Source organism: Podarcis cretensis (genome assembly GCF_951804945.1).
Source record: "Podarcis cretensis genome assembly, chromosome: 7".
Taxonomy (NCBI): Eukaryota; Metazoa; Chordata; class Lepidosauria; order Squamata; family Lacertidae; genus Podarcis; species Podarcis cretensis.
In genome coordinates this window covers 51585225-51609928 of record NC_137176.1, presented here as the reverse complement: position 1 = coordinate 51609928, position 24704 = coordinate 51585225, and the positions used below count along the sequence as shown (strand labels likewise).

General features: G+C 42.6%; 1 protein-coding gene across 4 annotated transcripts in view; it reads left to right on the top strand.

The window, feature by feature from the left end:
• NOL4 (nucleolar protein 4) overlaps nt 1-24704 on the top strand; it is a 139256-nt gene that overhangs the window by 38061 nt on the left and 76491 nt on the right. For 3 of the 4 annotated variants that reach the window (XM_079982711.1, XM_079982710.1, XM_079982713.1), the window contains exons 2-3: nt 11140-11289; nt 24157-24268. In XM_079982711.1, the coding sequence (XP_079838837.1) occupies nt 11140-11289; nt 24157-24268 (262 nt within the window). Of the gene's footprint in view, nt 1-11139; nt 11290-12304; nt 12545-24156; nt 24269-24704 lie in introns of those variants that run through there. The other variant, XM_079982712.1, reaches the window with a different exon arrangement.

Here is a 24704-nt window from a genome sequence, read left to right as displayed (position 1 = left end):
ATATTTCCATTACTATGAAAATATTATCTTCTAATATAGAGAAAACAGGCTTGCCATTTATATTTTGTAGTGTAAACATTATAAGGTTGGATTAGTGAGCTTTCTGATGCTCTTATGCTGCAGCTGACAATTTTTTAAATGTGTAACTTAAGACCTGAAAATATTATGGCACATAAGAAGTCTGAAATTAACAGTCCAATTTAACCCTTTAAAGTAATACATGATTTTTTAAAGAATATAGTTTGAAACCCTACAAATGTTTCCAAAATGACATTTATGCATGATGAAAGAGAATTTTCAAGAGACCTATTTTCAAACAGACATGTGAGCAGTAGATAGCATTATTGCTTCTTTTTTATTTTATTTTATATATTTTTTGAAGCAAGGGGAAATGAATATACTTTCTTTTCACATTTTTTTGGTTCCAACACTTTACTGAAAATGCTGACAGATTACAAAAGCAAGATGGCATACTGAAAATTTTCACGTCCATAGTTAGACTAGTTTTTTGTTTACTCTGGAATAACACAGAATCATAAAAACACAGAGCAGGGAGAGACTTCATAGGGTATCAGATCCAGCTTGTAGTAGGATATTGTAATTAAGGATGAGTACATCCCCTTCCCCCATTTCCATTTAGTTGGGTTGGCTCTGCTCTATAAATGTCACTCTGCCTGCCTTTTGGTTTAGCTTGTAAAATTTCAAAAATTAATTTCAGATTTGACACATGCGTAATATGCTGTAGTTTTCCATTGTTGGATAAGTGACCAAAAGTAATGGTAAGATGTCCTCCAATTCATCTTTTTGTCTCAAGGAATAATCCACCTAACTATACAACCAGTGGGTGTTTTTTTTCTGGGGGGACGGAGGGGGACGCATACCCCTAAACATTTTGTGAATCTAAGTTTGGCCTCATTTCCCACAGTTTTTGTCAAATTCATGTTGGTAGTTAAGGACTGTCTACTGAATAGTTCTATTATTATTATTATTATTATTATTATTATTATTATTACACTAAGATGTTTAAACTGGCCTGCTTCACACCTCAAGCTTGTTGTTGTTGTTTAGTCGTTTAGTCGTGTCCAACTCTTCGTGACCCCATGAACCAAAGCACGCAAGGCACTTCTGTCTTCCACTGCCTCCTGCAGTTTGGTCAGACTGATGTTTGTAGCTTCGAGAACCCTGTCCAACTATCTCGTCCTCTGTCGTCCCCTTCTCCTTGTGCCCTCAATCTTTCCCAACTCCTTTCCAGGGAGTCTTCTCTTCTCATGAGGTGGCCAAAGTACTGGAGCCTCAGCTTCAGGATCTGTCCTTCCAGTGAGCACTCAGGGCTAATTTCCTTAAGAATGGATGCGTTTGATCTTCTTGTAGTCCATGGGACTCTCAAGAGTCTCCTCCAGCACCATAATTCAAAAGCATCAATTCTTCGGCGATCAGCCTTCTTTATGGTCCAGCTCTCACTTCCATACATCACCACTGGGAAAACCATGGCTTTAACTATACGGACCTTTGTTGGCAAGGTGATGTCTCTGCTTTTTAAGATGCCGTCAAGGTTTGCCATCGCCTTTCTCCCAAGGAGCAGGCGTCTTTTAATTTCATGACTGCTGTCACCATTTGCAGTGATCATGGAGCCCAAGAAAGTAAAATCTCTCACTGCCTCCATTTCTTCCCCTTCTGTATGCCAGGAGGTGATGGGCCCAGTGGCCATGATCTTCGTTTTTTTGATGTTGAGCTTCAGACCATATTTTGCGCTCTCCTCTTTCACCCTCATTAAAAGGTTCTTTAATTCTTCTTCACTTTCTGCCATCAAGGTTGTGTCATCTGCATATCTGAGGTTGTTGATATTTCTTCCGGCGATCTTAATTCCAGCTTGGGATTCATCCAGCCCAGCCTTTCGCATGATGAATTCTGCATATAAGTTAAATAAGCAGGGAGACAATATACAGCCTTGCCGTACTCCTTTCCCAATTTTGAACCATATCCAGTTCTAACTGTAGCTTCTTGTCCCACATAGAGATTTCTCAGGAGACAGATGAGGTGATCAGGCACTCCCATTTCTTTAAGAACTTGCCATAGTTTGCTGTGGTCGACACAGTCAAAGGCTTTTGCATAGTCAATGAAGCAGAAGTAGATGTCTTTCTGGAACTCTCTAGCTTTCTCCATAATCCAGCGCATGTTTGCAATTTGGTCTCTGGTTCCTCTGCCTCTTCTAAATCCAGCTTGCACTTCTGGGAGTTCTCGGTCCACATACTGCTTGAGCCTTCCTTGTAGAATTTTAAGCATAACCTTGCTAGCATGTGAAATGAGTGCAATTGTGCGGTAGTTGGAGCATTCTTTGGCACTGCCCTTCTTTGGGATTGGGATCTACTCCAATCCTCTGGCCACTGCTGAGTTTTCCAAACTTGCTGGCATATTGAGTGTAGCACCTTAACAGCATCGTCTTTTAAAATTTTAAATAGTTCAGCTGGAATACCATCACTTCCACTGGCCTTGTTATTTGCAGTGCTTTCTAAGGCCCATTTGACTTCACTCTCCAGGATGTCTGGCTCAAGGTCAGCAACCACACTACCTGGGGTGTACGGGCCATCCATATCTTTCTGGTATAATTCTTCTGTGTATTCTTGCCACCTCTTCTTGATGTCTTCTGCTTCTGTTAGGTCCTTACCACTTTTGTCCTTTATTATGGTAATCTTTGTACGAAATGTTCCTTTCATATCTCCAATTTTCTTGAACAGATCTCTGGTTCTTCCCATTCTGTTGTTTTCCTCTATTTCTTTGCATTGCTCGTTTAAGAAGGCCTTCTTGTCTCTCCTTGCTATTTTTTGGAAATCTGCATTCAATTTCCTGTATCTTTCACTATCTCCCTCGCATTTTGCTTGCTTTCTCTCCCCCGCTATTTGTAAGGCCTCATTGGACAGCCACTTTGCTTTCTTGCATTTCCTTTTCATTGGGATGGTTTTAGTTGCTGCCTCCTGTATAATGTTGCGAGCCTCCATCCATAGTTCTTCAGGCACTCTGTCCACCAAATCTAAATCCTTAAACCTGTTCCTCACTTCCACTGTGTATTCATAAGGGATTTGACTTAGATTGTATCTTACCGGCCCAGTGGTTTTTCCTACTTTCTTCAGTTTAAGCTTGAATTTTGCTATAAGAAGCTGATGATCTAAGCCACAGTCAGCTCCAGGTCTTGTTTTTGCTGACTGTATAGAGCTTCTCCATCTTTGGCTGCAGAGAATATAATCAATCTGATTTCGATACTGCCCATCTGGTGATGTCCATGTGTAGAGTCGTCTCTTTTTAAAAATAATAATAATAATAATAATATTTATTGCTTTTAAACCTTACAAACAAGAAAAAAAAAGAAAAGGAGGGAAAAAAAGAAAAAACAGAAAGAAAAAACAATGCAATACAATATATAAACAATACACCACACAACATTAACGCATTAAACTAAACAAAACAGAACAAAAACAATTTAAAAACATACATCATGCCATTTCAATGCCTTATCTTTCATTCCCTTGTTTCATCGACTTCCTCTCATCTCCCTTTTTGTATTCCACTTCTATTAATTGTTTCAGCAATTCCTTTCCATCTTTCACTATTTTCTGTCATATAAATATCTTAACTTATTTTAACCTTATTTTCCATTAATACTATAATACTTATTTATGCTTAACTCCTTATAACACTTCTACTAAAGCCATATAATTTCATTCCAACATTTTTCTAACACTCATTAATTTTACCGTATTTCTATAAATAAACTTTAAACTTTTTCCAATCTTCTTCCACCGTCTCTTCTCCCTGGTCTCGGATTCTGCCAGTCATTTCCGTCAAATCCATATAGTCCATCAACCTGGTGATCTTCTATTTGAGGCTCTTAACTCTTTTCCAGGTCCCTTCTGCAAGTCTTCTTCATATACTTTGTCTTCTGCTGATCTTGTTGTTCCTTTGATGCCGAAGAGTAGGTCTTGGGGGAGCTCCAACCTAGCAATGTTTTTATTCCTTCTCGACATGTCATCCACATCTCCGTGGTTAAAACTAAAATCCAAAAGATATTTCAGGACGTGTTTCAAAATCCCTCCAAATCTGAAGGTCCCCACAACTCCAATTTCCTCCTGACCCAAGTCCAGATCCCAAAGGTCAGTAAATCCCTGCATGAGATGATCTATCCAACTTTCCTTCTCCAGTCCAAGCAGGGTTCCAATCTGACTTTCTCTGAATTCAATCATAGAGGGCAACAACTTGTAGTCATCAAATTGCCTCTGTAAGGCTGGGGCTCTCTCCCTCTTCATTTGTATTACTTTAGGTTCAACAACCACAACTTTCTCCCTCGCTTTCTCCACCATTTGGCATGTCAAAGTAGATTCCTGTCTCAGTTCCTGAATAGTTTCTGTGTAGATGTTCACTTTCTGTCCCAAATTAGTCGCTTTTTGTCCCAAAATATCCATTTTAGTATTCATCACATCCATCTTCTTGTGGAGCTGTTCCAATGACTCACTTATCTTGCCTAGTGCAATCACTAAGGCTTCTTCTGTCAACATTCTCAAGCGATCCAAGGTCAATCTCACGGTTTTCTCTTGCGGCTGGAGATTCCACCAGCCCAACTCTTATAACAATTTCAAAGGCTCCCTTAGCAGTCTGTTTCCAGGTTCAGAGCGGTGGTGATCCAACTTTCTTCACTCTCTCCTGCAGGCTTACACGATCCAAAAATTCCCCCCTCTTCTCCTGCCTCCAAGGGGGGTTTAATGATTTTAGCCAATGGAAGTTTAATCCTTTACATAGGACTTTCCAGGACTTTAGCTTGCAAATTCTTTGCTTCAATCTATTTACAAAATGGGAAGGCGGACTTCCTGTTTGAAACCTCCCCGTTTCGGTGCCAAATTAAGACGTTTAAAAATCCAATTTTCCGTTCTACTCACGGGTAGTTGTTTAGAATCAAATTGTCCACAGGAAAAAGTCAGCGCTCTCCGGCAACAGCAATGCGGCTTCACTCTGTGAAAGAAGCAGTCAATTCGAAGCACCGCGCTGCTCACCCCACATCACTCTGGATCCCCGAAACCGGGTCTCCCCGCGAGTAGGGGAGGCGCAAAAGGTGCCGGCCGAATCCCACGTTCACAGGCTTCTCCCGCCTGCGATTTTTAATGGGTCTCCGCCTTCGCCGTGGTGGCCAGACCCTGAATTCCACGGAGCAAATTCCTCCCGATCAGAGGAATTCCGCCATTGCCAGAGGCACTAACCTGGAAGTCCCGTATAGAGTCGTCTCTTGTGTTGTTGGAAAAGCGTGTTTGTGATGACCAGCTTGTTCTCTTGGCAGAACTCTATTAGCCTTTGCCCTGCTTCGTTTTGAACTCCAAGGCCAAACTTGCCAGTTGTTCCTTTTATCTCTTGACTCCCTACTTTAGCATTCCAAACCCCTATAATGAGAAGAACATCCTTCTTTCATGTCAATTCTATAAGGTGTTGTAAGTCTTCATAGAATTGGTCAATTTCAGCTTCTTCAGCACCAGTGGTTGGTGCATAAACTTAGATTACTGTGATGTTAAAATGTCTGCCTTGGATTCATATCGAGATCATTCTATCATTTTTGAGATTGCATCCCAATACAGCTTTTGCCACTCTTTTGTTGACTATGAGGGTCACTCCATTTCTTTTACGGGATTCTTGCCCACAGTAGTAGATATGATGGTCATCCGAACTGAATTCGCCCATTCCCGTCCATTTTAGTTCACTGATGCCCAGGATGTTAATATTTATTCTTGCTATCTCATTTTTGACCACATCCAACTTACCAAGGTTCATGGTTCTTACATTCCAGGTTCCTATGCAATATTTTTCTTTACAGCATTGGACTTTCCTTTCGCTTCCAGGCATATCCGCAACTGAGCGTCCTTTTGGCTTTGGCCCAGCCGCTTCATCAGCTCTGAATCTACTTGTACTTGTCCTCCACTCTTCCTCAGTAGCATTTTGGACGCCTTCCGACCTGAGGGGCTCATCTTCCAGCGTCATAACTTTTATATGCCTTTTGTCTTTGTCCATGGAGTTTTCTTGGCAGGGATACTGGAGTGGCTTGCTGGTTCCTGCTCCAGGTGGATCACGTTTGGTCAAAACTCTCCTCTATGACCTGTCCATCTTGGGTGGCCCTGCACGGCATAGCTCATAGCTTCTCTGAGTTATTCAGGCCCCTTCGCCACGGCAAGGCAGCGATCCATGAAGGGGACCTCAAGCTAATCTATAGTTAATGTTTAATGGGGTGTATGGGGTGTTAGGGGGACGGGTATGTCATTCTCCTTCTGGGGTAGTTTGTCCACCTTTGGTTCCCATGCTGCACCGAGCTCTTAGCTGTGGCTCCTAGAAGCTGTCAGCATGTGACAGTGGCCACACACTGGGAAATGGATTCGACTGGATGGCTAAATGAGGCAAGGGTAGTCAATGGGTCTCAAACTCTTGGGGAGTTAGGAACCTCCCCTGCATGCAGACAGGCTCCAGTGGATTGAGCAGACAAGACCCAGAGTGGGTCCACTGGCCAAGATGGCGGTTTCTGCATGTGCTGCAGAGGGAAGTGAGGCGCAGATGGGGCTCATTAACCTGGGAAGGTAGCCCATCTAAGAGAAGGAAAACTCTGGCCCTAAACCTCTACTACCTTGCAGGACATCTTCAGGATAAGAAAAGGCTAAGGAGTAAACCCTACTCAAATCTGGGGTGGATTGCTAAAGTGGTTAGTGGATGTCTTGTACGCCTCCTTCTGGCAACTCTCGCAGCCAGGCTGGCACCAAACGTATTTCACTGCTTTCCTTTGTACCCCATCAGTAAGGATATTGTCTGGGCAGCCCAGGACCTTCATACACACTGCCCAGGTTTGCACCCTGGGGACATCACTTTGGTGCTGCTAATGCAGCAGTTTGACTTCACTGGAGGTGCACACCATTGTCTCTTGAGACAGAAGGATGCCAACAACAAGGTTTAAGGGTATACACAGCCCATTGTATATTATCAATAGATGTTATATTCTCTTTGCAGTATATGAATGGATTTTAAAATTAATTTTAGATCAGTCCAGCATATGGTTATATAGGTTTACGAGACCCAGTGGCCCAATTTTAAATTCATATGCTTTGAAGTAAATCCAACTGACTTTGATGGATCATATTTTGTAGTACATAAGCCATACCAGCCACATACAGTAGTCTAATTGGGAGGTTATTGATGTATGGACCCCTACAGCAAGGCTATCCCTGTCTAGGAACAGTCAAAGTTGTCACACCAGCCAGTTAGCAATGGGCACTCCAAGCCACTGAAGTCACCTGGGTCTCCAGTGATAGTGGTTGATCTAGGAACAACACCAAACCATACACTTGCTCCTTTGGAAAGAGTGCAATGCCATGCAGGGCAAGTATGCGACCCAATTCCTCTACCTGGGAACCACTGATTCATAGGGTGTCTGTATTATCAAGATTCAGTTACAGTTCATTAGCCCTTATCTAGCCCATGATTACATCCAGGCACTGATCATGGATTAGATAAAGGCAGTGCTTTTTTCCTGGGGGTACGCAGGGGTATACATACCCCTAAACATTTTGTGAATCTAAGTTTGGCCTCATTGAGGGGTAGTATTTCAATATGAGTAGGAAAATGAAAGTACCCTTAAACATTTTTTAAAGAAAAAAAGCACTGGATAAAGGACAATGGTTTGGAAAAGATACTTATTCAATTTCACCCCAGAAGACAGGATCACACTTCAAAACGACCTTGACAGATTAGAGAACTGGGCCAAAACAAACAAGATGAATTTTAACAGGGAGAAATGTAAAGTATTGCACTTGGGCAAAAAAAAATGAGAGGCACAAATACAAGATGGGTGACACCTGGCTTGAGAGCAGTATATGTGAAAAGGATCTAGGAGTCTTGGTTGACCACAAACTTGACATGAGCCAACAGTGTGACGTGGCAGCTAAAAAAGCCAATGCAATTCTGGGCTGCATCAATAGGAGTATAGCATCTAGATCAAGGGAAGTAATAGTGCCACTGTATTCTGCTCTGGTCAGACCTCACCTGGAGTACTGTGTCCAGTTCTGGGCACCACAGTTCAAGAAGGACACTGACAAACTGGAACGTGTCCAGAGGAGGGCAACCAAAATGGTCAAAGGCCTGGAAACGATGCCTTATGAGGAACGGCTAAGGGAGCTGGGCATGTTTAGCCTGGAGAAGAGGAGGTTAAGGGGTGATATGATAGCCATGTTCAAATATATAAAAGGATGTCACATAGAGGAGGGAGAAAGGTTGTTTTTTGCTGCTCCAGAGAAGCGGACACGGAGCAATGGTTCCAAACTACAAGAAAGTAGATTCCACCTAAACATTAGGAAGAACTTCCTGACAGTTAGAGCTGTTCGACAGTGGAATTTGCTGCCAAGGAGTGTGGTGGAGTCTCCTTCTTTGGAGGTCTTTAAGCAGAGGCTTGACAACCATATGTCAGGAGTGCTCTGATGGTGTTTCCTGCTTGGCAGGGGGTTGGACTCGATGGCCCTTGTGGTCTTTCCCAACTCTATGATTCTATGATTTAATAAAGTAAGTACATGCATTTGGGGGGGGCAGAGAGCACAAACATGTATTAGCAGCCAAACACATAACAAAATTTCTTATCTGGAACCGTCCTCAGGGCTGGACAGCTAGAATTTAGCATATATGTGTAAGGAAAGACTGAATAAGAGAGCATCCACAAAGAATATTGTCAAATGGGACCATTGTTTGAAGGTATGCACCTTCATCCTTGTATGTTAGCCAGTGCAGTGAAATATGGATGGGATCTGCACAAGAGTACTCAAGTCACAGAAAAACAAGTTGATTCAGAGATGTCTTTGCTAGTTGGTTAGCAATAATGTGAACATCAGTTGCAAGGTTTTGAGATGTAGGTGGCACTGTTAACTATGGAATCTATAAAGTCAAATTCTCTCACACAGTACAAAGCAACTAGTGGATACTGCTTTAGTGACACTACTCAGTGGAAAAAGTAGGCTAGATGGGTACTGTAAATGTACATCAACAGCTGTTCAAAATGAGAGTAAGTGAAGCAGGTGTGCTGAACATTGTGTTTATTCATTTATGAACTTGATTTTTAAGGAAGATTAAGCCAGGGCTTAATTTGTGATTAATGACAAAGAGTCCCCCCACACCAAGGATTTGGGAAGAGGGCTTCTAGATCAGAAGGTGGTGTTTCTATATAGATCTAAGCTCCAGTATCTACCTGAGAGTTATCTATCTGGGATTCTAGGTTCCCTCTGGCTCATTTTGTATAAACCCAGATTCATGTATCTGTACTTTAACTTTCCACTGCCATCAACTCAGAATGCTTTCAAAACCTAGCAACATGAATTTCAGGCATAGGCATAAAATAGACAGGATGAAGATTTCTGGTTTATTAAAGGGATACTATGTACATAAGGAAATACTGATACATTGGGATCTTAAAAGGTGCTTGTTGACAGTTTCTGAAGACTCAAGAGACATTGTTGCTGACAGCAGCCTCTAAGTGGCTTTCATCTCAAGCCTAATTCCCTAAACTTCCATCCCACAACCCAGTCCTGCTACAGCAGACAACCTGTCCCTGTACCCCCCAAAGCTAGGGTTGCCATACATCTGGATTTTCCTGGATATATCTGGAATACCACAGTTGACAGTAGTGTCCAGATAGGAATGTAGAAAATGTCAGGGAATATCTGGATGTATGGCAGCCTGTGGCAGCAGTGCAATTGTGTCCAAAAAGCTCAACAATTCTGGGCAAAACTGAGAAAAGCTCAACAAACAGCTATACCTCAATTATTTCCCTCAGCTGTTCCCCACAACTTTCTCCCTCTAACCCCTCAGCCATCAAAATCCCAGCTGCCTTCCTCTCACTGACAGTTAACTCCCAGTTGACTGGAACCTCCAACCAATCAGGGACAAGCCCAGAATTACAAAAGCCATCCTGGCTTCTGCTTTGATCCCAGGATGTCTTGGGAAAATTTCCCCTGCCACCCATGCCACTGCCAAGCTTGGGGAGGAGGATGAGCCTCTCTGTGGCCGCTGCTATCAGCATCCTCCCTTGAGCAGCTCGTAGTGGCTGCTGGAGAGGCCCAGCCCCACATGATGTACCAGCTCTGAGAGGCAGGCAGAGGGCTGGGTTGTCCTGGGCAGGAAGAAAGGGGGAGCAGAACAATGGAGTACAAGGAATCTTGATACTCTAAAAAAACCAAACCAAACATTATTGGTGTGTGTTTTTCTTTTTTGTAAATCTACCAAAGAAATCAAATCAAATTGAGATTAAGGGGTTTTTCTCAGGACGGTGGGGTGTGTGCATGCTGCGTCCCATTGGTGGAGTGGTGGTGACACTCTCACTTCTTCTGACAGGAAATCCTCTTCTGGTAGGGGACAAAAAAAATGGGGGGTTGAGGAGGGTCAGTTGTGAGGGAAGTGAGAAATGTCCCTATTTTCATCTGACGATTGTTGGAGGGTATGAGACCACATAATGATTTATTATTGTTTCAGACATAAATATATGTGCAGCATTTCTGCATACAAACGCTAGATGAAACCTTCTAACTCCTCTTCCTTGTGAGAATTTGGTTATACATAGGCATACTTTATATTTATTCTGGTCAGAAGTTAAGATGCAGTCTCTTTTCTCTAGCTATATCTTTTCATAACCAGAATGATATTACAAATAGGGTACTTTTGGGTTTTTTTACAAAAATTTGTGGCCAGACCTCATTGTAACTGAAGCAATTATTTTTCTACTTAAGAATTAGTGAACATGTTTATAACATAGTTTTAAAAATGCTTTTTTGATTTTGCATCAACTTCATGTAAGTTTGAAGTGCTTTAAATAACATGGAAATCACCATCAGTGAAAAGCTAAGATAACCCAAATTATCCATTTTTGAAGGCTTTCCTCCCCACTTAGAATCTTATTCAGAGAATTCTTTATTTATTGTGCAATTATAATGTTGCTGTCATTGATTGAGCTGCTAAGTATTACTCTTGGATAGGGATCTTTAGATGTCAGTGCCAAGGGTCTTTATCTAATCAACTCTAAGTAACAGGATGTGTTTTCCTGGTAGTTTTATCTATTCATCTTGTGCTCCCTATCATTTTTTCCCCTAGGATGGAGTTGGCGTAGATGAGAAACTGTCTTTAAGACGGGTAGCTGTTGTTGAAGATTTCTTTGACATAATCTACTCCATGCATGTGGAAACAGGGCCCAATGGAGAACAAATCAGAAAACATGCAGGACAAAAAAGAACTTATAAAGCAGTAAGTAAACAACCTTACAAAACAAAAGCACTTGTGCAACTCTAATCTTTTATCAAGATTACCTTGCTAGAACTGTAATTTGTCTTCTACTCTTAGCAAACCGTGTATTCCTACTAACATATGTTTCTATTAAAACATTTTACAAAAGGTATAGATATGCTCTAATATCTCTGGCTACGTACTTACCAATCTGTGTTGTTTGTGGACAAACGCCGGTTCCGTCGGCCTGAAGTGACATGAGCGCTGCAACCCATAGTCACCTTTGAGTGGACTTAGCCGTCCAGGGGTCCTTTACCTTTACCTACTTACCAATTTTAAGGGGAAATTATATAGGCTACATTATGTTATGTCCGAATAGTGTGTGAGTTACTTGACTTCATTTCTGTGGTGGAAATTATAAGGACATACCAGGATCAAAGCAGATTAAAAATCACTGGCTAAATATATTTCAGTATTGTTTCTTATACATTCTCATGTGTTCAGGAAGGCATTATATGTCATGTCTGTATAAGTGATTGAGAAATAAATATATAGGATGCTCATACAAACTTATGTGCTCACATCTAACTGATTCCTATAGGTTTTAAACTTTATTTTTATTGAAGGTTTTGAAACAAAACTTATTTGTGGTAGCAGTTAACCAAGAATATATATGGCAAAATCCCTTCTCCTTTACTGATGAAGTACTCTCTCAAATAATCTCCCTTGTTTTAAATAATATAGAGGAAAACAATCTTAAGTTAGGATAATGGGGTTACATTTTCAGTGCGTGGTTCTTTCATTCTTCCAAGTAGCAATGGACCTGTTCAGAAGGAGGCCTGTGACCCTTACTGAACTTCATTCCTGATGGTCTAGCTTTAATGCTTCAGCTTTCCTCTTCCCAATCTTCTTGAACTCTGTTCTCCTTACCTACCTCACCCCCACACTCTGATGCCTCTGAATGATGTACTGTTACATCACAATGGGGCTTTGTAGGCAAGGGTGAATAATAGGCTCTCCTTTGGCTGCTGTTGGCTTAAAAGCTGTCTAGAGTCTGACCAGCCTGAGGCCAGACAAGCTGACTGCTTAGGCAAAATGCTAGGCTCTGAACATTAATCCTCCCCAATTCCCCATCATCAGCTGTCAAACAAACAAAGGAGGAACAGCAACCAGCAGCAGAACAATATGGCAGGAGTTGTGCTGGAGAGGAACAGGCAGGAATTGGTCAGAAGACCTGAATCCAGAAGAGCAGAGGGAGACAGAGCCATGAAGCAAAGTAGAGAGTAGCCTTTTTAATCTTAACCACCTGAACTGGAGCTCCCCAGTAATGATGTGCTGATCACCAGGTCTTGTGGAGACTTGTGGATACATGGGACTTTTCAAGACCCAATGATAAGCTTATCAATGGTACTTGGGAAGCCCCATGCATAGCACTTCACAAGACCTGGTGATGATTGAGTGCATAAGCCTCAGACATGCTCATGTAATGCCACACCAGGATTTGGTTTCAATTGTGAACAAGCTCAGCATGAATTCTAGTTCTCCTATAAGTGTCACAAGGCAAATAGAGCAGTTGTTCCACATTATGTTGTACACACTTTCCTGCCCATGGATACCAATATAGGTTCTGGCCTTTAGTCTCACCCCCTCAGTACCTTCTGATGTGATTCTGTGCTTACAACTATTCTGTAAAATAGGGAAACTACTTGGGAGAGGAATCTATATGTCATAAGAGTACAGTCATTTCAAAGGTGTTACTCCTGTAGGGCAGTTTGTGGTCAAACAGATGATTCATAGTGGATGCTGCTTGTGACAGGTAAGTTGTTGTATGCCATCTTTCCTTGCATCTAGCAATTTACCTGCTCTATTCAACAGCATAGCTTTTTTGTTTGTGCAGCCAAAGTATGAGTAACCTGCCTTCTTTCTCACAATAGCATCTAAAGCACTTTTGTAAAAATTGTATTTGACAGGTTCAAAATTGTTTCATACGAAAGCCCAGCTCTTAAGAAAACAAAAAAAGCTTCAGTTTTTTTGCATAATACTTAAAAGAGTCATGCAAAGCTAAAACCTCATTTAATATCAACCTACATGCTTTATTCTGATTACCTGCTAGCTGCGGATTTTGAAATCTACTAGTATTAAACATCTGTCATTGAGTTGCTCCTCCCAAGAAGAGTCGACTCCTTTCAATATATTTGTGAGGTTGCTGCAAGGAGAAAATGAGGACCAGTGTGCACATTTTTGAAGGAACTCTTTTTTTAAAAAAAGTTTTTAAGAATACACAGTGCATTCAAAAACCACAGTGCCATTCCTGTAAACATGTGTGGTGCTGAAGCTAAAGGTATTTGCCCCTTAGCTATGGCTGTTGAATGGAAACTGTTCTAAATTCATATGCTAAGCTGTTTATATGGTGTCGCTCACTGCATATTGGGGACATGTTCTCCAAATGAACACAAATGTTACAATATAATATCTTGCTCTGGTATGGAGAAATAACTCCAACTGCAAGATGAGATGCTTCTTATGGTCAGGTTTACCATGCAATAGCAATTACCATATGTACCACTCTGAAGTGGCAGAAGAATTTTAAAGATAAGGAAAGGTATACCCTTGTTCTGGGACCAGTTTCCTTAAGGGATCACCCTGCCCCATGTGTCTATTCAACCACTTCAATCTGCAGAACTTGCACTTCTACAAGTGCCACAGAATGTTTGTACCACATCTGTGAAGAGTTTATCTTTTAGTGTAGCAACACCTGTGCTTTGGAATTGACATTGGCATATGCCCTCACTATATTGTTGTAGATGCCTACTGAAAACTTTTTTATTTCAACAAACCTACTCAGACATGTAACCTAGCCTCCAATATTTGCCTTGAAAAGTGCTACTAATTTTTCTGTGTTTTAATTATAATTATTTTATTTATATATTTTAATAGGTTTGTGCATATTAACTGTATTTTGTCTATAATTTTACTATGTATGCTGTTTAGAGAGTGTTTTGATTAAGCAGTTTATAAACCTTCCTAAATTGAAATAATTGGGGGTTTTGGAAAACAATACTGTCTTTATTTAGTTTCTTGTGCTCCCCGTGAACTGATACAACTTCTTAGTTTGATGACCTAAGACTATGTTCTATATTTCTTTTTGTGAAAACTGCATTAAATTTTAGATATATTTTTTTTGCAAATTTTGACTTTCCCTGTTGAAGGCATTGACACTTGCAACTGTTCTGAATATACACATACAGCTAATTGTTTCCTTCATATTGTGAGCAGGAACATGATCATTGATCTCTAGGTCTTACCCAATATACAAAATGAAAAGGGTAACATTCTTAAAAAACCAAGAATAAAAGAAACAGAAAATAAAACAACACGTGTTCTCTTGAGTCCTTAATTTCAGTATAAGATTTCCTCAAATTAAGAAATTAAGAAATAAGAAATAGTCACTATTCATGCCCAGAGTGAAAGAACAAAGGAAGGCCTTATCTGATAAAGATCATGCCAGTAATTAAGAAATACATAGTTAACAGTACATAGGTAGTTTAAAAAACAAAACAAAAGATACTGTATTGAGATTGTATAATCAACAGAGTAACCAATTGGACCAACCTCCCATGAAGGCCTCTGGCTTTCTCTTGCTTGTGGTTGTCAATCCTTTGAAGGTTCATTTGTTGTGGGGGGAAAATATGTTCTATACTCAGCCAGACCATGAACTTCAGTAGGGAGCTCATTATCTTGCCACTCACTGGCAAAAACTGTTTTCGCTGCTGCTAATAAATATATACCAAGAAACATGCTGCCTGCAGTGCAAAAAACATTTTCAAATTTATGCAATAAGGTCCCTATCAGATCTTCTGGGATAGGATGACCCACAGTTTTATAAACTTCAGTCAAAATAAGTTTTCAGACGTACTTTCTCACATTCCTACATACAGTACATATCTCTTTAGCCACATCCTTTTCAACCTTGGTCTGAGCCCTTTTGCACCTGCTCACACCTTTTAATGACAGTTCTCTAAAGTTTAGACAAAAAGAATTAGAAGGCTTAGCCATCCAAATGCATTTCCACGGGTCTTGCATAATTTCTGCCATAATATCATTTCCCCAGTGCTGTAAATAAACCACTATCATCCAGCAATGAGTGAAGATTGTATATATGCTAAAAACCAAACATCTTGAGGGCTGCATACCTGCATGAAGGGATATAGTCAGACTGCAGAGGATTTTGAAGACAGCAGTAAAAATGACACCGGAACTGAGAAGCATGGCACAAAAGAATAGAATAAAAAGAGTGTACATGCTTTAAACACCACACTATAGAAGATAGGCAAATACAACTTTACTGAAGGCAAAACAAAATAAAAAAATTTCTTCCAGTAGCACCTTAAAGACCAACTAAGTTAGTTCTTGGTATGAGCTTTCGTGTGCATGCACACTTCTTCAGATGTGATCTGATGTGATCTTCTTCAGATGTGATCTGAAGAAGTGTGCATGCACACGAAAGCTCATACCAAGAACTAACTTAGTTGGTCTTTAAGGTGCTACTGGAAGAAATTTTTTTATTTTGTTTTGACTATGGCAGACCAACACGGCTACCTATCTGTAACTTTACTGAAGGCAGTATGAGTAGTAGGACAATAAGCAATTGGTTCAAGTTGCAGCAGAGCAAATTTAAAGCAGCTATAAGGAGCTATTTGTCCAATTGTTATAATGGCTTGATAGTGGTTCAAGTTGCCTTGTGGAGCTGTGGAATTTCCTTCCACATCGGCCGGGTGAGGACTGCAGGGCCTGCTCCCTTCCAGGGCCTTTTCCAGCTGGCCCAGGGGGCGTGGCCCAGGACCTCTCTCCCAGCTACAAAGGGACTCCTGCTGCAGTGAGGCCTCGGACCATCGGCTGGGTGAGGACTGCAGGGCCTGCTCCCTTCCAGGGCCTTTTCCAGCTGGCCCAGGGGGCGTGGCCCAGGACCTCTCTCCCAGCTACAAAGGGACTCCTGCTGCAGTGAGGCCTCGGACCATCGGCTGGGTGAGGACTGCAGGGCCTGCTCCCTTCCAGGGCCGTTTCCAGCTGGCCCAGGGGGCGTGGCCCAGGACCTCTCTCCCAGCTACAAAGGGACTCCTGCTGCAGTGAGGCCTCGGACCATCGGCTGGGTGAGGACTGCAGGGCCTGCTCCCTTCCAGGGCCTTTTCCAACTGGCCCAGGGGGCATGGCCCAGGCCCTTATTTGGAACAAACTTTTGGGGAAGGGTGGGAAGTGTTCTGCCATTGCTTCCCTGTTCCAGGTGGTTAATGTGCTTTAAAATGTCCTCAAGCAGTCGGTGGCAATTTAAATTTTTATTCCTTTTTTTCCTTTTTTCCTTTGTTGGGGTGGGTGGGTAGGATGGATAGTTGGTTGGGAATTAATTTTGGTATAATTGTTGTGTTCCTTTTGTTGTTGTTGTTTTATTGGTTCTGTATAGTTTGTGTTTTGTTTTTAAGGGGCGGGATCAGGGCTGCCTGGGAGTGGGTCCCCAGCCAACATGATGGCTGGGACAAGTTCCACTGGGGGGGAAGCACTGAGACATCCGATCTCAGTGATCATGGGCAGGAGGTGGAGTTACGCTAAGACCAGACCATGTCATTACCGAGGAGGCAGGTTTAGTCGTTGTTTGAAGACTATCCCTGCCTCCAGGTCTGGCCTTGACTGGATGGATACTGGAATCAACAGGGGAAACCCACATGACCTGAAAGTGTTGCTGTGCAATGCCAGGTCAATGATGAATAAAACCACTGCCATCCACGACCTGATTGTGGATGGAGGACTTGACCTGGCATGTGTAACAGAGACTTGGTTGGATGAAGCAGATGGGCCTGTCCTTGCCGCTGCTTGTCCACCAGGTTTCTCTTATGCACAGCAACCCAGGTCATGTGGGCGGGAAGGGGGGGGTTGCAGTGATTTTTAGGAAGTCACTAGCTTGCACCAGGCGTCCTACTGGGAAGATCCAGTTCTCTGAGTGCATGTTCTGGAAGTTGGGCAATAGGGGCAGTACAGGATTCCTTTTGGTGTACGGACCTCCCCGCTGCACCAAGGATTCCCTGTCCGAGCTGCTTCAGGTCGTGGCGGATTTTCTCCTGGAGACACCTAGTTTGGTTGTCCTAGGGGATTTTAACATCCATGCCGACACGACCTTACAAGGGGCTGCTCGGGACTTTGTGGAAAGCATGGCCTCCATGGGGCTGTCCCTGAAGTTGGCTGGCCCAACTTACAGTCATGGACATGCCTTAGACCTAGTGTTCACCTCTAGTGACGTGGGTGATCTGACACTAAGTAAAAGTGAAACAAAAGAAGTGCCATGGTCAGATCACTTCCTGGTGCAACTGGACTTCTCCGTGACCCCCTCTGCAGGGAGGTGGGACCTATTCAGATGGTCCGCCCCCGCCACTTAATGGATCCAAATAGTTTCCAGAGAGTGGTAGGGGATGCTTTATCCCATGTTGATGGCCTTTCAGCTGATTCCCTGGTGGCCCGCTGGAATGCGGAGTTAACCAGGGCTATCGACTGTCTGGCTCCGAAGCGCCCTCTCCGATTGCATGGAGCCCGGACAGCCCCGTGGTTTTCTTCGGAGCTGAGGGCGATGAAACAATCGCTGAGACGGCTAGAGCGTCGGTGGCAGAAAACTCACTCCGAATCTGACCGGACACAGGTCAGAGCTCAACGTCGAGCCTACCAAGTGGCGATAGCGACGGTGAATAAGACTTTCTTCACTGCCTCTATTGCATCTGCAGAAAATAGTACCAGGACTCTTTCAGGTGGTTCGCAATTTAACGGAACCACCTTTACCACCGGGGCCTTGTAAAGACCCCAAGATCTCCTGCAACAATTTTGCAAAGTTTTTTGCAGATAAAATCACTCATATTTGGAAGGAGCTAGACACCACGGTGGGAGCAGGGCTGGGGCGGGAGAGTGCTAGAGCTCTGTCTGGTCAAGTTGCATGGAATCAATTTCAATCCGTTACCCCCCAAGGATGTGGACAGGCTGCTTGGACGCGTGAAACCAACCACCTGTCTCCTTGATCCTTGCCCATCCTGGCTAATAAAAGCAAGCCGGGAAGGGCTGGGCGATGGGCTCTGCGGGGTGGTGAATGCTTCCCTCTGTGAGGGAACATTCCCAGATCCGCTGAAAGAGGCGGTCATTAAACCGCTTCTTAAAAAACCATATTTAGACCCGGCCAGTATGGCCAACTATCACCCAGTCTCAAATCTTCCATTCTTGGGCAAGGTGATTGAGCGTGTGGTTGCTGAACAACTCCAGGCATGCCTGGAGGATGCGGACCATTTGGATCCCTTCCAATCGGGATTCAGGCCTCAACATGGGACTGAAACTGCCTTGGTCGCGCTGGTTGATGATCTCCGGCGAGCTAGGGACAAAGGTGAGAGTTGTTTCCTGGTTCTGCTGGATCTCTCAGCGGCCTTTGATACAATCGACCATAACATCCTTCTGGACCGTCTAGAGGGGCTGGGAGCTGGGGGCACTGTTATACAGTGGTTTTGCTCCTTCCTCCTGGTCCTTGTTCAGAAAGTGGTGGTGGGGGATGAGTGTTCAGACCCCTGGGCCCTCACTTGTGGGGTGCCTCAGGGTTCCGACCTCTCCCCCATGCTTTTTAACATGTTATACATGTTATACAGTGGTTTTGCTCCTTCCTCCTGGTCCTTGTTCAGAAAGTGGTGGTGGGGGATGAGTGTTCAGACCCCTGGGCCCTCACTTGTGGGGTGCCTCAGGGTTCCGACCTCTCCCCCATGCTTTTTAACATGTATATGAAGCCACTGGGAGAGATCATCAGGGGGGTTGGACTGGGTGTCCATCAATATGCAGATGATACCCAGCTCTACATCTCTTTCAAATCAGAACCAGTGAAGGCGGTGAAGGTCCTGTGTGAGTGCCTGGAGGCGGTTGGAGGATGGATGGTGGCTAATGGATTGAAGTTGAATCCTGACAAGACAGAAGTACTGTTTTTGGGGGACAGGGGGCGGGCTGGTGTGGAGGACTCCCTGGTCCTGAATAGGGTAACTGTGCCCCTGAAGGACCAGGTGCGCAGCCTGGGAGTCATTTTGGACTCACAGCTGTCCATGGAGGCGCAGGTCAATTCTGTATCCAGGGCAGCTGTCTACCAACTCCACCTGGTACGCAGGCTGAGACCCTACCTGCCCGCGGACTGTCTCGCCAGAGTGGTGCATGCTCTAGTTATCTCCCGCTTGGATTACTGCAATGCGCTCTACGTGGGGCTACCTTTGAAGGTGACTCGGAAACTACAACTAATCCAGAATGCGGCAGCTAGACTGGTGACTGGGGGCGGCCGCCGAGACCACATAACACCGGTCTTGAAAGACCTACATTGACTCCCAGTACGTTTCCGAGCACAATTCAAAGTGCTGGTGTTGACCTTTAAAGCCCTAAACAGCCTTGGCCCAATATACCTGAAGGAGCGTCTCCACCCCCATCGTTCTGCCCGGACGCTGAGGTCCAGCGCCGAGGGCCTTCTGGCGGTTCCCTCATTGCGAGAAGCAAAGCTACAGGGAACCAGGCAGAGGGCCTTCTCGGTAGTGGCGCCCGCCCTGTGGAACGCCCTCCCATCAGATGTCAAAGCGATAAATAACTACCTGACATTCAGAAGACTTCTTAAGGCAGCCCTGTTCAGGGAAGTTTTTAATCTGTGATATTTTACTGTATTTTTGGTTTCTATGGAAGCCACCCAGAGTGGCTGGGGAAACCCAGCCGGATGGACGGGGTACAAATAATAAATTATTATTATTATTATTATTATTATTATTATTATTATTCCTCCTTCTTAGTTTTTTTGGTTGCTGAATCAAATGAAAACATTCTCAGCATGATTGTCCTTTATATGAACAACATACATACAGTACCTCTTTCAGAACACCATGAGAGATATACACCCTCTTATTTTCTCCAGGTCAACAGTATTATAAATAAAATACAGTGGTACCTCAGGTTAAGTACTTAATTCGTTCCGGAGGTCCGTACTTAACCTGAAACTGTTCTTAACCTGAAGCACCACTTTAGCTAATGGGGCCTCCCGCTGCTGCCGCGCTGTTCTCATCCTGAAGCAAAGTTCTTAACCTGAAGCACTATTTCTGGGTTAGTGGAGTCTGTAGCCTGAAGTGTATGTAACCTGAAGCCTATGTAACCTGAGGTACCACTGTATTGTAGCAGCCTTGGTTATGGATAAGAAAAGGCTTAATTTGAAAGTATGTTAGTGCAGTCTACAACGTACCCAAATAAACCACTTGAAGTTGTGGAAGCCAGTTGAGGACACAAAGAAAACTGCTGTTCTTAATACGGTTGTACAGTTGTAAACTACAGAATGCATTCAGGGAAGCATCATGCTTTTCTAAGGAAAAGCACAACATGTCCTAATAGGCATCCACTTCCATGGCATGCTAGCCTCCTGCAGTAGAGTCCTTGTATGCTTGGAGAGAGAGAGAGAGAGAGAGAGAGAGAGAGAGAGAGATGGATGCAGGCATGACCTTGCCTCTGCTCCCATTTTCTTCCCACCTCTCTCTTATCTGGTGACTAGTACTGCTAGCAAGACTCAACAAGCACATCTTGTACAACTGTACCTACTGTGTTGAGTGTGGGTGGAGAGTTGAGAAATGTCACTTCAATTCTTCTTGTTATGTATCCATAGCAGAATGATCCAGGGTTTGTTAGGTTGGTTGAAACAAAGCAGGTTATGGCCAGACAGTACTGAAGACATACTCAGATTCCACTGGCTGCCTCTGTAGCAAGTGAATATGTTATGCTAAAGAGAGAGTAGTTAGTGATGGATAGCAAAACAGCCCCTCTTTGTACCATTCTCAGAGAATGGTAAATTTGCCTCTACCATGGAGGCAAATTTAATGTGCATTTGTGAAATGTCAGATCACATTTCAATGAACTGGACGAGTATCAATTCAGAGACTTAGTTCTATTGTTTCCCATGCAATATTGCTACCCTACTTGTGTGGATTGAGAACTCAACAGGAATGTTCCATTAAAATAAATGAAGCATTCTCTCCCAAAATCCAGACTGTTAATGAATCCAAAGGTATGCTCCATTAATTTCGGTGCAGCCAAATTCTGAAAAGTGCTGCTAAAGAATGTATAAGGGTTCTAATTATTTTCAATCTCTATTTTAAATATTCACTCATTTAGTCTTCCTGGCAGCAGCTTGGCAGCATCAAGTTCAATTGTTCCTTGCTGCAAAGTGTGGAACTGGCAGAGTGAATGGGTGCATGACTTCTACCTGCATTTCTTCTGTCTGATGGCCACAGCATCAGGATAGCAATTGCTTGCTTGATGGGTGGCAGGGGCAGGGGGGTTCTCTGCTGGAGTGGGGTCCAACCATGGTGGATGGGTGCCTACCTGGCTGCTATCTCCCCATTGCTATGTCAACAGCAGCTTCAAGAATGGCGAATGAAATTGTCAATGTTGCTGGGTGAAAAGTGACAGTCTCCAGTTTTGAACTTTTACAGTGGAATATATAAAGAGAGGTTTGTGTAACACTCTTATTTTATGAGAAAAAGCATTCCCTCCAACAGGGGCATTGTAAGGTACTTAAAAAGACACTGCATGAGTTTGCATAATATTTGCATAGTTTAAATTATATGTCTAGATGAAAATTTAGGCTGGCTTTCAGAAAGGAAAAAAAGGATAGAGATGAGGGAGAAATTTGACTCAGTTAATATTTAAAGCCAAGCCTACTTAATTCATACTTTCTGGAACAATATGGAAACTGAAACATAGCCTTTCTTTGAAATTCACAATTCCCTGAATTTTGCAGTGCAGTTTTCTGATCAACTAATGTGTACAAAAATGAATATACTATGTTAAATGTATATGTTATGCATTTAAATGTACGTGTTAGCTAAAACAGCACACAAAAATCCGCTACATTGGGCAAAATGTTTTGCAAAAATGTGTATATCAGAAAAAAAACGCAAAAAACCAGTCTATTACAAGAAATTCACACTAAAATGCAGATTAATTTTCATGAGGATATTATTATTATTGACAAACAAATGTGGAAATGTGGACAATCCTAGATTGGAAAAATAAGAAACTGAGAGAATCTGAAATTGACATCTTTGCCCATCGCTATTCAAGCCCTACTTTGAGCTATGGTGTACCAACATTACTTTCTGGTTCTGGTACACTGTATGTTTATTGAGCCCTCCACCTGAAACACAATTGACAACAACTACTGCTTTTGAATATATTAAAATTAAAATAAAGGCCTCTGGGAAAATTAAGATGATGGGTGGGTGTGGGATTTCAGTGGCAGTATGTTGTGACATGCTCAGTTATGTTTTTTAAAGAATCATTTTAAGCATAAATTTTAAAAAGAGGGCAAGGGCCAGGAGTTCTGGGGGCTGGCACTAAAGATGCAGGCCTCCGGCCCACTAGGTCATGCTCTAACAATGCCCCTACCCTCCAGGATTTCACAGGTGAAAACCTATGCACCCTGTTCACACACTATTCTCATACCAAAGATCACTTTGCATGCCCCACACCTTCCCCCATTACACACTGTGAAAATCTGTACTTCACCTGCTATATTCTTTATCAAACTGTCCATCTCATTGCTTTAAGAGCCATGGTGGTGAGGGTTCCCTTTGTTAAAGAGTCAACTTACTAACTATGAACTGATTCTGCAACTATGGATATAACCGAACAACACCATCCACTCACAAGACGAAGGTATCTGAAGGCTAGGAAGAACCCCAAAATTTGCTTAAGTAAAAAAAAAAATCTTTAGGGAAACAAAACTCTTAAATGTATCAACTCCAAAGGTAGTTGAGGAATGAGCACAAATAATGCTGGTTATTGGGGTGCAAAATGGTAGGAGGGGGGAATGCATTGGCCTATGCTAGAAGGCATGGCTGGCTGTAATTCTGAACAGGAGTACTCCACATGCCAATATTCTTTTGAAGATCCACATGTAGGCTATAAAACATAATTGCCCGGCATTATGTTATTAAAAGTTCAAAATATGCTGTGTGATATCACACTGTGCATTGCATGATGGCACCTTAGTGTTCATCCAAATCCATTTAAATGAATGTGTGCTAGAGACTCCCACACAGGAGTTTTAACTTTAGAAACTTGTGTGTGTGTGTGTGTGTGTGTGTGTGTGTGTGTGTGTGTGTGTTTGTTCTTGTTCTGAAGCCTGAAGAATGATATCACTAGCAAGTCATTTTCCCAAGATCTGAACAAGGGGCCCTTGCAGATTGGTGTTTTATTGTGGGTATATTGTGCCACATGTTCTTGCCACAATAATAGTGCATCAGTGGTGGACTTATTCTGCATTATTAGTTATTAATATCCCCAGGGACACTACATTATTGCTGTCTGGAGGGGCTATAGCACAAAAAGTGGGAGAAAATTAAAGTGGAATGTTACAGGATTTCAGCAGAAAGTTACGGGATATGCAATAAATGAAAAAGCAGCAGTGTCACCACCCCAAACACTTTTACAGGTGCAGACAGTATTGGAAGTATATGGCACCCTGTCCCCATAGCATCATGACCACAGATCACCACAAATGCTCACTAAAGAGGATGTCTGAAAGGATCCAAGGTATCCCCACTGGTTTTCTAAGGGTAGCTTCCAGAAAGCCACCTATTAAACTGAAATAATTCAACCAAAACTGAAGGCTTTGTGGACAGCAGGTTTATAAACATATCCTTATTTGATAAGCAGACAGATTAAATTGCTGTTTGTTTGTTTTTTTAAAAATTGTGTAGCGCATGCTTTTTACTTCCAGCAATTATGATATGTACACTTTATTCAGAAATACAATGATGAGTTCAATCAACTTATATGATGCCTATATTATGTTATTCATTTCAGATTTCAGAGACCTATGCCTTTCTACCAAGAGAAGCGGTGACTCGATTTCTAATGAGCTGCTCAGAGTGCCAGAAAAGAATGCATTTAAACCCAGATGGAGCAGATCACAAAGGTAACTTTAGTGTCAAATAGTGGGATGTAAAGTAATTTTATTCATAATGTCCATTTATATTTCCTTGGTTTAAATGAAGACTCATAAAACATTGTACACTAGAACGGTTCAACAAGTCATATTGTCTCATTCACTTAAGCCAGAATATAGTAGTCTTCTGCATTCTCTCAAAGGATTATGTGTAATACCACGTTCCTGCTAAAATGGTAATTTTACCTGAGGGAAGCATTCTCCCCCCTCTTCCTTTTTGTGTGTCCACTTTTGTGTGTCCAAGGAGGAGATAGCGTGCATGAACAGTCACAATGTTTTGGATTTATAAACTCAAAATATTTATCTAAAAAGATGCATATACCTTCTGTCAGGGTAGCATGATGGAGCAACTTAAAATACCAAAGATAATAAGGACTACAAGAACCTGAGATGCCAGCAAATGAAG